The sequence below is a fragment of the Sciurus vulgaris genome (assembly GCF_902686455.1).
Source record: "Sciurus vulgaris genome assembly, chromosome: 6".
Taxonomy (NCBI): domain Eukaryota; kingdom Metazoa; phylum Chordata; class Mammalia; order Rodentia; family Sciuridae; genus Sciurus; species Sciurus vulgaris.
Window position 1 is genome coordinate 52,543,261 of NC_136466.1, and position 14,077 is coordinate 52,557,337.

The 14,077-nt window shown below is 40.6% G+C and overlaps 1 protein-coding gene across 3 annotated transcripts in view; it reads left to right on the plus strand.

Moving 5' to 3' along the window:
• Positions 1 to 14,077, plus strand: part of LOC306664671 (zinc finger protein 475) — a 60,108-nt gene that overhangs the window by 24,538 nt on the left and 21,493 nt on the right. For 2 of the 3 annotated variants that reach the window (XM_079145672.1, XM_079145673.1), the window contains exon 2: positions 6,962 to 8,210. In XM_079145672.1, the coding sequence (XP_079001798.1) occupies positions 7,176 to 8,210 (1,035 nt within the window). In that variant the 5' untranslated portion in view covers positions 6,962 to 7,175. Of the gene's footprint in view, positions 1 to 6,961; positions 8,211 to 12,104; positions 14,072 to 14,077 lie in introns of those variants that run through there. The other variant, XM_079145674.1, reaches the window with a different exon arrangement.

Genomic DNA, 14,077 nt, shown 5'->3' on the forward strand with positions numbered 1-14,077 from the left:
AATTTCATTTATTTCAGCTCTGATTTTAATTATTTCCTGTCTTTTACTACTTTTGTTGTTATTCTGTTCTTTTTCTAGGTCTTTGAGCTGTAATGTTAGGTCATTTAGTTGTTGACTTTTCATTCTTCTCTGGACTGTGCTCCATGCAATGAATTTTCCTCTTAGTACCACTATCATAGTGTCCCAGAGATTTTGATATGTTGTATCATCATTCTCACTGACCTCTACGAATTTTTTTTATCTCCTCCCTGATGTTTTCTGTTATCCATGTTTCATTCAATAGCATATTATTTTGTCTCCAGGTGTTGGAGTAATTTCTGTTTTTTATTTTGTCATTGATTTCTACTCTCAGTCCATTATGATCTGATAGAACACAAGGCAGTATCTCTATTTTTTTGCATTTCCTAGGGGCTGCTTTGTGGCATAACATATGGTCTGTTTTTGAGAAGGTTCCATGTGCTGCTGAGAAGAAAGTGAATCCACTCATTAACGGATGGAATATCCTATATATATCTATTAAGTCTAGGTTATTGATTGTGTTATTGAGTTCTATGGTTTCTTTGGTTGGTTTTTGTTTGGAAGATGTATCTAGTGGTGACAGCAGTATGTTAAAATCACCCAGAATTATTGTGTTGTGGTCTATTTGATTCCTGAAATTGAGAAGTATTTGTTTGATGTACAGGGATGCACCGTTATTTGGGGCATAAATATTTACTATTGTTATGTCTTCCTGATTTATGGTTCCCTTAAGCGTATGAAATGTCCTTCTTTATCTCTTCTGACTAACTTTGGCTTGAAGTCCACTTTATCTGATATAAGGATGGAAACCCCCGCTTTTTTACTGAGTCCATGTGCATGGTAGGTTTTTTCCCATCCTTTCACCTTTAGTCTGTGGATGTCTTTTTCTACGAGATGAGTGTCTTGCAGGCAGCATATTGTTGGGTCTTTCTTTTTAATCCATTCTGCCAGTCTATGTCTTTTGATTGATGAATTTAGGCCATTAACGTTCAGAGTTGTTATTGAGATATGATTTGTATTCCCAGTCATTGGCTTATTTTTGGTTTTTAACTTGGCTTGGTTTTTCCTTTGAGTGGTTTTTCTCTAAGGTAGTTCCTCCCTTTGCTGACCTATATTGTTGTTTTTCATTTCCTCCTCATGGAATATTTTGTTGAGAACATTCTGTAGTGCAGGCTTTCTATTTGTAAATTCTTTTAACTTTTATTTATCATGGAAGGATTTTATTTCATCTTCAAATCTGAAGGTCGATTTTGCTGGGTATAGGATTCTTGGTTGGCAACTATGTTCTTTCAGAGTTTGAAATATGTTGTCCAGGCCCTTCTAGCTTTTAGAGTCTGGATTGAGAAGTCAGCTGCTATCGGTATTGGTCTCCCCCTATATGTAATCTGATGCTTTTCTCACGGCCTTCAAAATCCTATCTTTATTTTGAATGTTAGGCATTTTCATTATAATGTGCCTTGGTGTGATTTTGTGCACTTGGTATTCTGCAAGCCTCTTGTTTTTGATTTTCTATTTCATTCTTCAGGTTTGGGAAATTTTCTGCTATTATTTCATTGAATAGGTTGTTCATTCCTTTGGCTTGTTTCTCTGTGCCTTCCTCAATCCCAATAATTCTTAAATTTTGTCTTTTCATGATGTCCCATAGTTCTTGGAGATTCTGTTCATGATTTCTCACCATCTTCTCTGTTTCAGCAAGTTTATTTTCAAGATTAAACATTTTGTCTTCATTGTCTGAGGTTCTATCTTCCGGTGGTCTAGTCTTTTGGTGATGCTTTCCATTGAGTTTTTTATTTGGTTTATTGTTTCCTTCATTTCAAGAATTTCCATTTGGTTTTTTTTGAGAATCTCTATCTCTTTGTTGAAATGATCTTTTGCTTCCTGCAGTTGCTCTTTCAGCTTATTGGTATTATCATTCATTGCCAGGATTTGCTCTTTTATCTCGTCCTTTGCTTCGCAAATCATCTTAATTATGTATCATCTGAAGTCCTTTTCTGACATTTCTTCTACCATACTGTCATTGGATTCTATTACTATAGAATCTAGATTTGTTTGGGTCATTTTCTTCCCTTGTTTTTTCATGTTGTCCATGCACCTTCCCCTCTAGTAGTTCAGATCTAGGGTATTGCAGATTTCCTCCTATAGGCTTATAGTGGCCCTACAGGTTTCCAAAACCCTTTCTTTAAGGGGAGATCAATATAAGCAGTGCCTAATTCAGACACTATGCAATCCTAGACCAAATAGCCCCTATGAGGACAATAACAAAATTGTCATAATAAACAGAATGAGCTCAAATATTTTCTTCAGTAAAACAAACAGATTTGCAATAAGGTCTGCAGTTTCATATGGAAGACAAAGAGGATGCAGAGGGATGTAGAATGTGGCTGTTAATGGGATAAGAAAAGAATATACAGAAGTTCTAGATAGTAGAAAGGGTGAGAGTGTAATCAAAAGAAATTGGATGTTAGCATGCAAAAAAGGGAGAAAGAGGCTCTGAGGGAACAGGTAAACCAAAGGAAAAGAGAGCAAGAAAAGTAAAGAAATAAAAACTTAATTTTTTTCAATAAGGAGAAAAAAGAAAATCTACAGTATAACAGTCATATAGTAATATATAGTAATGAAACCTCCCAGTCTTCAGTAGCCTGATGCATGAGAGGTACCTGACAATGAGCTTCAAGACTCCAGTAGGCATCTCAGGATGGGATTTGCCCCACCTAAAGATCAGAGCTACTGCTTCCAGGATTATCCAAGATGGCTGCTCTGGCTTCCAAATGTGTTGGCAAATGGGGAGCTGCAGCTCAAGGTGTGGCCCTGGTCAGCAGGGGGTCCTGGAGGCAGGATGTGGTTGGTCAGGCAGGGGTCCTAGAGGTCGGATGTGTTTGGCGTGGTTGTGGAATCCTGGAGGCTGGGTGCAATCAGTCTGTCTGGGGTCCCGGTGATAGGGCACAGTCAGTTGGTCTGGGGGTCCTGGCGGCAGGGAGCAGTCAGTGGATGTGAGGGCCCCAGAGGCAGGGAGTGATCAGTCGGGCTGAGGGATCCTGGAGATGTGGCTCAGTCAGTCCGGCCAGGGGGTCCTATGGGGCCTGGCTGTTGTCTCAAAATGGTGGCAGCCACGTGTAATCAAACTTGCAGGTACTGCAATAGTGAACTTCCAGGCAACAGCAGGCAGCTGGTGCTCCACTGGCCGTGGGCGATCAGTTTGCTGACTGTTGTCGGAAGATCGGGAGGTGAACCTCATGTGTTGGGTGATGGATAGGTAGGTGTAAGGCAGGCGATGGACAGGCGAGAGGCAGGCAAATGGCAGACGACAGATGCCTGACAGTGAGCAAGCTGCACTCAAAAAAGGCGTTGATATGCTGGCAGACTGCAGGTGATCACAGTAGACAAATGGGGTAAACAGCAGGGGATTGATAAGCAGCAAAAACTGCCTCACCAAGAAACAGATATCCTCTGCTTGAAACCGGAGTTACGGAGTGACAAGGAACGCAGCCTCCCTCTAGTCCGCCATCTTGGATCTGTATCATCTCCTTTTTGAAGGCAAGACTTCATAGATAAGAAAGACTGGAGAGAAATATGAGGATACTAGGCTGGGAAAAGTGGAGGTTGCTAAGTGGGGTGGAGGAAAGATATTAAAAACAAATCTCCTTTACTTTAGAATTTCATTCAGAGTCAGCATCAGCCTCAACTCTCCCTTATTTATATGTTCAACCATTTAAACTCTTAATATTCAATATTAATCAGGAGGAGTTGTGTTATGTACCAATTATGTTTGTTATATTTTAAAGGACTAAATTATTTTTTAAAAAGTTTCATCACTTTTCGTTGTATTCTTTTCCCTCTCGTAGAGAAACACCTCTAATGCCAAGATAGATCTTGAATTTCCACGGTTATTACACTTAAGTTTGTGAATTTGTCTCTCCCTTCCCATGAACCCCAAAGGGAATGGAAAAATGGCATCATATTGATAAAACGTGAACCTTCCAAGACATTCTTTAGATGGCCAATGTGCAAATATGGTCAAAATGAAGAATTCAGGCCAGCTGAGTGAACATTTCTCCACAGATGCTTGGGGTGAAGCTGGCTGGCTTTGCAAAGTGGTTCTCTTTATAAACTAGCAACATTTCTTTATGATGTGTCTGGGTGACAGGCCAATTTCTTAAGTGATTTAAGTATATGTATTTAGTATTTTCCAGAACTATTGCTTTTAGAACTAACTTATAGAGTGGAACAGCTGACCAGGCTCTGCCATGGTATATTGCTTTGGCAGAATCACTGACAGAAACATCATAAATTTGTCCACTAGAAACCTCAGCTCCCCAAAATTTTCTCCTTTCCAGCACTCTCATCTTTTATACTTTGATACCTTTATAAAATCATGATGAGAGAGAAATTTCAGGAGGTAAGGGATGTTAGAAAAAAACGAGATGAAGATTCGGATGGGATGTTAAGAAGCATCATCATGTTGTGACAGAGAACTTATGTGTGTGCACAAATGCTTGTGTACCCTCATCAAAACGGTGATGTGGCTGCAAGCTGAACACCCCGCAGCTTCCGTGGGCAGCATGGGCTCTCACTTGGAGTCCTTTGTCAAAACAGAGTGAGCAGTCATTTCTGACCCTCTGCACTCCCCCTCACCCAACTCCACCCCTGGCTGGTTATGTAGATTTTTCTTAAGACATTGGCAAGACCAAGAAAAGGATCTGTATTGCACTTCACTCACGAAAAAAGTTCATCTAGAAAACCACATATGTAGCAAAATAAAACAAGTCTCCCTGCTACTCCAGGAAAAATCTTGTTTTCAAGAACCCTGATCTCCCTCTTCTGCTTTTCCCATCTGGGCCCTCTCCCTGCTCTTCCCTTTTGACTCTTTCTTCTCCTAATGGGGAACATAAAGACTGGCGAGAGCTTAGTTACCTTCCCTTGAGGCATATGAATAGTACATTAAAACAGGGATCAAAACTAAAGAGAAGAAGCTCTGTTGGTGAAATTTAGGCCGAATGAATAATGGAAAGAGCCGCATATTGAAGCCAAAGAGAACTGGAATTGATTCCCAGTTCTGTCATTTAGAAACTGTCTTGGGTGAGTTACTTGTCTTTTCTGAGTCACAGTTTGTTTATAAAGTCGAAATAATAATATCTGCCTCATCATGATTTGAGAATTAACTGAAATTATGTATATAAAAAATTAGTGCAGCATCTGGCATATAAATATTACTCTCTTACCTCATCAGGAGAGAAATGGAAGAGTGTTGGGGTGAGTTATGGGGTTTTCTCAGTATTCTAATCTTTGGGGAACAGAATTGACAGCTCTGTGTGTGTATGTGTGTGTGTGTGTGTGTGTGTGTGTGTGTATAAGAGAGGGGAAGAGAGACAGAGAGAGAGAGAGAGAGAGAGAGAAAGAGAGAGAGAGATGGGGAAAGGGAGGGGGAAATAACATAGAGGAAGGGAGGTTGTTTGATTGCACTAATTTTTCTAATCGGTTTTCTTATGTACTTTTAGTGTTGTAGCTTCCTGGTATCAGGAAAAATGGGAAACTAAACAGGAAGTCCTAAAAAATCAGAGCCAACGAATATGCTGATAAAAACCCAGTGAAATCTTTTAACCCTGTTCTTTATGTTCCCTGGATTTACTGTCTCTTCTGGATGGTACTGATCAAGTGATAATTTTCTCTGAGTTTCATTTTCTATGCTGGCCACTATGTTTGGGGCCAACACATTCTTTTGCCACGTGTTAATATCACTGTCTTACGATCTGTCAAAATGAAGAATAACTTCCTTCTCTGTGCCAGACCTGATTTGATACTCTGACCTGCAAAGATTCAGACTTTTCTTGGCATCAAAATATAGGAACTGAGCTCAGATCTCACAGCTCTATTTTGTTCCTTTTAAACATGATACCCTGTATTTCCATACTACCAGCACTGGGTGCTTGCTCTGCCTGACCTTGGGTGTTTGCTGTCATGCATAGTATCCTGCCTCAGATCAGGTGCCGTTCTCACTGTGATCTCAATGGATGTTTGCGAGTCTCTAACCCTGACCTAGGTCATCCTGAAAATGAATAAGTTTCTAAGACTTCTGAAAATTTTCTTTCTTGGGCTAGGTTGTCAACCTGTTGTAAAATTTTCTTATGACTTCCTGAAGATAAAAACTCTTTAGGCTTCTGCCCATAATGAGATCTTATCATCATCTTATCGGTCCTTTCTTCTGGTTCATTTGGGGAAAAACAATGGCTATGTTTTTTATAAAAAGCATTTAGGAGACATACATATACAAAACAAGAAAATAAAGAATGATGCCTAAAGAGAGAGCACCAAGAAACATCTGAGCATAGACGTGCAGACATCCTCCAAGATTCCTCACTGCTTGTCCATGGATACTCAAGAAGCCCGCAATACTATTATATCTCAATTAAAATGCATCTCACAACTAAAAATGTTGGACAAATTTCAACAACATTGGTTTCATCTACAATATTAAAATTTTTTTCTTTGTTTTTGAAAACTTAACAATAAGTCCATAGGTTTTGTAGAACTATCAAAAGAATCCTTGCCATTAAAAAGTCAAGAATCCCTGAGGTAGGAAGTTTGTATGTTACTTTGCATTATCTGCTGATTTTATTAATCTAATTTTCACAGTTCTCTTCTTTGGTCTTCTTACCCTGAACTTGGCTTCTTAGTGTGCCACCTGTATCTGCAATATACAGTATTTGTCAATCTTTCCTTGGGCAGAACACTTCTTTCAACATAGTAACAGTACAATTCATAAATAGACATTTTTCATATTTATTATAATGTTTATTGAATAAAATATGTGTGCTAATTACAGTGCTAGCCAAAGAGGATACAAGTGTAATTAGAAACAGTACTGCCCTTTATCACTTATCTCAGGGCTGTGTACATGTGTGTGTGTAATAACTTCTTTATTTATGCTCCCATCCTACCTCCACAGATCTTGGAGACACCTCAGGTTTCATGGGGTCTTTTCAACATTCCAGACTGCTGACCTGCAATGAAGCTCTGAGTCATGGTCTTTGGGCCTAAGCTACTGTCAACAGCATGGAAGCCAGGACGACCAACCTCACTCTAGCCTTCACGCTAAGCAACAGCCCAGAATGAGTCTGGCGGAAAATCAGAGCAAACACTAGAGAAAACCTTCTTTGTTAATGGAAAGAGGAAAGAAGAAAAGGATTTCCAACAAATTGCAACAAACTTTCCATCACTCGAAGGAACCTACCTTCCTCGTCAACCAAGGCATCCTATTGAGTGACTCCCATTCTAGCCTTTTGCCAGAAGCAGAGTGTGTCAATCCTGAGGAAAAAATAAAGACAAATGTTCAGAAAAGTAGACCTGGAACAGTGATACTATTGAAACGGCCAAGTAGGAGAACAATGTCCGAAAACCAACTAAGCCCCCCTGTGATCCCATCCCGCAGGCCTGGATTCCGGGTCTGCTACATTTGTGGCCGAGAATTTGGGTCCCAATCACTAGGAATTCATGAACCCCAGTGCTTGGAGAAGTGGCACATTGAAAATAGCAAGTTGCCCAAGCATCTGAGGAGGCCAGAACCCTCCAAACCTCAGCCTCTCAGTGGAAGTGGGTCCTACAGCCTTAAGGCAGAGAATGAGGCAGCATTTCAGAGTGCCCATATTCAGTTGCTGCCCTGTGAGACCTGTGGCCGCACCTTCCTGCCAGATCGTCTCCTTGTTCACCAGAGAAGCTGCAAGCCAAAGGGTGAAAGTCTCAGAGCACCAAACCCCAGTAATTCTGATGATCTTCCCAGCCCCAAGAAAGCTTCTGGCGGACTCCCAACCCGACCAAGGACTCTCGTCTGCTACATTTGTGGGAGAGAATTTGGCACCATGTCCCTTCCTATTCATGAACCCAAATGCCTGGAAAAGTGGAAAGTAGAAAACGACCGACTTCCTAAGGAGCTCCGCCGGCCACTCCCACAGAAGCCTCAGCCCCTTCCAACTGGACAGCCCAGCCAAGAGGAGTCAAGTCAAGCTCAACTTGTACCCTGCCCAACCTGTAGCCGGACCTTTGCCCCAGATCGCCTTCTGGTACACCAGAGAAGTTGCAAAGCTCAATCCAGTGGGCCACAAGTTCAGAATTTGACCTTAGGAAGTAAAGAGGGCCTAAATGCATCCACTAATTCCAAGCAGCAAAGGAACATGGCAGCACCCAGTGTGACTGATAAGGTAATTCATGCCATGTAAGATGCATTAGGTGTATCTGGGGATACATTCGGTTCTAAGGGAATGAAAACCAACTTTTTCCCAAATCAGTCACCTCAGCCCCTAGGATGGCTTATTTCAGTCTCAATGAAGTCTGTCCATGTCAATCCCCTGTGGACTCCAGGGGCAATATCTCTTTTGACAAAGTAGATCTAAGAACATTCTTGCCTGATGGGTTTGTATTCCTCTTCAATTCTGCTGCCTAAAAGAAACGGACTTCTTTCTTCCCTCCCTCATACCAATTATCCCTGGGAGAGACTGTTATTTGAAAATGAGTCATTAATGCTGTGTCTACATTACAGAGATATAATTCCCATTCCAACAGCCAATATTTATTGCTGGTTTATTTTAGTCATCTACCTTAGGAATTCATTTTTGGCAATGTTGGGTTATGCTGAGTTTATCTTACTAAAATAGAATCTATGTCAAAAACCTCAAATGACTTTAGCAATAATTAAACACTGAAGCACTTGCAGAAATACACATACTCTGCAAATACAACATTCTTTTAACACTTACATGACTATAATAAATGGGGGATTAACCCCAGTTACAGACGCTGAAGCAGATAGTTGTATGTTCATGGTTCTGGGAGGTACCCAATCCCCTGTGTGTGGACTGACCACAGGGTCCTGACCCCTGACTTGGATCACTAAAGATGTATGACTTCCAGGTGTCCCCAATTTGTGTCGTGAAGAGTTCTTGGGCTTTTACCAGAGTTCTCACCGTCAACCAGGATTGGGTAGGGATATTAATCAAAGTGGTTACCTGCAAGATAGGGTAAGGCTTGGTACTTGAATGCCCAGCATTCTGGAACCCTCCAAACTACAGCCTCTTGGACATAGCAGGTTGCATGGTCTTCAGGCAGCAAATGAGCCTATAAATTGACTTTTAGGGAAGTGCAGATTACTCAAGCTGTTGTAAAAGATTAGGCTGATCAGATGAAGACGACCCTTTATTTTAATTCAATATTCTTACTTTTAAATTATTACTTTGGAAACTATCTAGTCCTTGTTCTCAAGTTTCATGTTTAAAATGAAATGAGTATGGAATTACTGGTTTAGGATATTCCAGGATAATGATTCTAAAGGCAGAATCAGACTAACATGCTGGGTAAGTTTCCAATGAACATTAGGGGGCCTGTGGGTACTGGCTACTTTCTTTGCATAATGAAACCCCAAACTCTTAAGTGTGGCATGGACTTCAAGCTGATCTCACAAACATGATCAGCTTTCCCCATCTTCTGGCTGTTTTCTTTCAAAATGTGTGGGGTCTGGAACCAGAGTAAAAGGATCTGCATCTCAGGGCTGCAAATCAGAAACTCCCTTAGCATTCTAACTTGCAGCCATGTTTCTTGATTGTATGCATTTACCTCAAATGTTCTCATTACAGATCTAGAGATAGGGAGGAGTGTGGTCAGGACTCTTGTGCCTGTTGTTGTAACACATACTTTATGCTCCAAGACTGGAGCCAACAGGCTGAGCACAACATGTACTCTCTCAGTCACGCTGCTAAAAGAGGCTGGCTGGGCCCACAGTGTCATAAAAACACACCTTCCTGACTCACCCAGTCGTCTGGAGGGGACAATGTCAGAAAGAGGTCAGTGATAGCCTCTTGGCGACTTGTCTTTTAGGTGAATTGAGGGAGGCCATTTGGAAGACATTGCCACATCAACATGTATCCAATCCTGTTTTCAGGCCTAAAACCCACATGGCAGTGGAAAACGCACCCATCACTGTCAGATGTGTGCTGGCCTATTAGGGGTCGAACAGGTATTGGTGAAAGGCATAGAAAAGTCATCCAACTTAGGGTCCCCTTAGTTGCCAGGTTTAAAAGAAGCTTGGGTTAATGAAAATGGAGGAAATTTAGCCAGGCCTGGTGGTGCATCATGGTAACCCCAGGGACTCAGGAAGCTGAAGCAGGAGAATTGCAAGTTTAAATTGCCAGCCTGGGCAATTAGTAAGACCCTGTCTGAAAATAAAAAAAAAAATTTAAAAGGGCTGGGGTTTATAGATCAATGTTGAGTGCCCCTGAGTCCCATCCCAAATAAATAAAAAAAAAAAAAAAAAAAAAAAAAAAAAGAAAAGAAAAGAAGGAAGACTCTCCTAGGCTTCTGAAAAGCATAGCTGTTTTGAAGCGATGAGCTGGATCACTTTCCTGGAGAAGATACTTCTCATTCCATAGTGCTTTTAGCACAAACCCTTTCCTTCATAGTGTAGTGTTCTTTATCATCTGGGATTTGACCCTGTGGAAGTTGTTTTTTTCTTCCCCACCCCACTTTGTACCATTCAACATCTACATAGTGCTACGAATCGCTTGTTTTTCATGAAGAGCACTACACTATACATTATTAGATTTTGGCTGACTGGATCTCATGCATTCCTTTGTACAATTCAGATGTCTACTTCATTTCTTCTCTTATCAATTAGAGCAATTTTCCTCTAGAATTCTTAATCAGGCTTCAGATTAGAATCCGTTGCCTTACCTGATGTTTTCAAGAGGCTCAACCTGAATGGAATGCAGGTGAGGGAAATGTTTTCCGAATCATGATTGTACAACTTGGAAACGATTCACTCCAGTTGGGTGACAATGACTGTTTTGCTGGCAGAGTGCATTGCCCTTTGCTCAGAATGTTCCTCCAACATAGTTTGGCTCAGTTCTCTTATGACACAGATGCTCCCATTATCCTTTGTGTCAAATCTGAACACAAATAAGTGCTGATAAGACAAGCTCTCCTCCAAGATCTCATAGGGTATTTTCTTTTTTAATTTTTTTTAAGTTGTCGATGGACCTTTATTTTGTTAATTTATATGTGGTGCTGAGGATTGAACCCAGTGTCTCACACATGCTAGGCAAACGCTCTGCCACTGAGCCACAACCCCAGGCCTCAGGGCATTTTCTTTGCTCTAAAACCATGTATTGATTTGAACTGTCCCACTGCTTGTCATCTGAAATACAGGGCCAAGTTTACTCTTTCTACTCTTACAGCAAAGTTGTGAAGGACACTACTAATATTGAAAAGAAATAGAATGCTGTTGTAGATTTGTATTTAAAGGGTGTGGCTCTCCTGAAGCTGTTGCTCTCCCCACTATTTGATAAAGCATTGAGCTACATTTCTTTTCTCTAAAGGAGGAAAAACCTGGATGAACAATATCCAGTTAAGCAAGATTGAAAATGTGATGTTAATGTCAGATGAAATTTTGATGTAAAATATAGAAAGTCGTAAGTTGTTATTTTAAGTTTTAATCTTTCACCTATTTAATGAGATTTGTTGATGTTTATTTAGCAAATGATTTCCTAAGTTATACTGAGGAATGTAAGGATAGAAGTCCTTATTTTAAGATGAATGAATAAACGGACCCTTTATTTTAAATCCAATTTTATTACTTTTTTAAATTTTTTTTTCCTTAGAAACTGGTTAGTCCTTGTTCTTATGATTCATGAAATGAAATGTCAGAAGCTGATGGTAATTTATTCTTTAGCTCTTTAGGTTCTTTCAGACTAATGAGAACACAAATTAATAGTGTAAAATAAACATAATGGCATTTTCACAATTTTCTATTTATTAGTTAGGTGATGCTTGGGGTAATTTTGTTGTTTACTTGTAACACATGAAAAAAAAATTTGTCCTATATTGCTAAATAGGCATTTAAAAAAAAAAAGAACACTGACTTCTATAGATGATTATCTTCTGAATATAGTTTTAAGCTCCTTTTTGGCACCCTCTATGTTCAGGTTTGAACTAAAAGCTCCTCAGACACATCTCTAGCATCTGGTGCTGCCATCTGGTGTTTTAAAGTGATGTCTTCTACACTATCAAATGTCTTACTGCCTTTCTCCTCTTTGTTTTCTCTCCAGATATATTTGAGGAGGTGCCCTCGTAATACAAACTCCAGTTATTTAGAACTGCAGTTTGACTTAAAGGTGTAAATGCTGTTTCCTGATGAAGTATGTCTTTGCTTAAAGGCAGGACTCTCAATGGGTAGGTCACAATCAGAAAGACTGAGAGGGTGGCCTGGATATTCTTGCATATGTACATTTCGAGTGTGCGTGTGTATCTGCTAGGTAAGATGAATTTGGAGTTCAGGGGTAGAATGAAAGAAAGGAACTAATTTTTACTTAAAAAATACCAGAGATAGAGTAATTTATACAGAGGAGAAATTTCTTTCTTTCTCTCTATTCCTTTTTTTTTTCCTTTGGTACCAGGCATTGAATTCAGGGGTGCTCTACTACTAAGCCACATCCCCAGCCCTTTTTATTTTTTATTTTGAGACAAAATCTTGCTTCGTTGCTTAAGGCCTCACTCAATTGCTGAGGATGGTTTTGACCTTGTAACCCTCTTGCCTCAGTCTCCCAAGCGTCTGGGATTGCAGGCATGCACCATCATGCCCAGTCAAAAATTTATTTCTACAGTTCTAGAGGCTGGAAAGTCCAAGTTCGAGTCACCAAGCAGGATTGTTTTCTGGGGAGGGCTGTTCTTCGTTTCTAAGACGGAGCTCTGTTGCTGTATCCTCTCAAGTGGGGAAAAGCACTGAGTCCTCACATGACAGAAGGGATGGAAGGGTAGGAAAGTGCTCCCTTCAACTTTGAGTCCTACCAGAAGCATGTTAATGCCATCCAGGAGGCTGGAGCCCTCATGACTCACCACCCAAAGGCCACATCTCTTAATATCGTCATACTGGGGACTTGGTTTCCACATGGATTTTGGCGGGGACACCATCATTCAAACTTTATGATTAGCCCTTTATGTGTATAATCTAATTTTAATCTTTACAATATTGTTGTAAAATAGATATTACTTTCCCTAGTGTCCAGGTGGGAAGACTGAGGTTAAGCAGCTTCCCCAAATCACATAATGGGTTCAAGTGCGGGTGTCAGAGTCAGGTCTGTCTAGTTCTAAAGTATCACATCTTTTCATGTCACTATGGAAGAGGAATGATGTAGATCACTACCCTGCCAGACTTAGGTAGGACAAAGAAGGAAGAAGGCTGACATTTACCAGTATTTATCATTAGGCACCGGCCTAAGTACTAAATATATAGTCATGAAAATGTAGACACAGTTCTTAACCTCATGGTTTATAGTCATATGGAATGAAATTTGAAAATACATACATACAATGTCAAACTGTGGTATGGCAGTGCTAGAGAAAGCCTCAAGGAGGGAGACACTTCAGCTGAGAAGAGTGGGATAGCATTCGCCAAGAGCAGATATGGGGTAATGGAATGGCTGTGAGGGGAGACATTCAGGCTAAGGCTAGCATGTGTGAAGGTCCTGAGGTGACCAAGATCTTATAACAGAACTAAAAAGTCCACATGTGGCCATCACCTAATAAGGGAAGGGACAGGCCCATAAGGTGAGTCTGTAGGGCAGCATTGGTCCCTCCAGTCACTCTCCACAGAGCAGGACACAAGTCATTTGGCTATTTTAGAGCCCAGGTGAGAGCTGATGATGGCTTGGCCTGAGTTTTTGGTAGGAGAGCCAGGGAGAGGTACAATGGGCAGATCCTGGTGATAGTTGGGATGTGGAGGGGTAAGGAAAGAGGCCAAGCCTTATTCCCAGATTTCTGACTCAATCAACTGCACTAGTTGTGCCATTTTCTAAGATGGGGGACACTTGAAGAAGGGTAGGTTTAGGGGATCAGTCAATAGTTTAATTCTGAATATATCAAATTCAAAATGATTATGATATATTTAAGTAAGTGAGACCGGATGTATGAGTCTAGAACTCAGAGGAGAGGGCTGGGCTGGGATGTGCATTTGTGAATTATTAACATACATTTAAAGAAATCAGAAGGAGTACTGGATTAGAAAACAGACTCAGGGTAAACC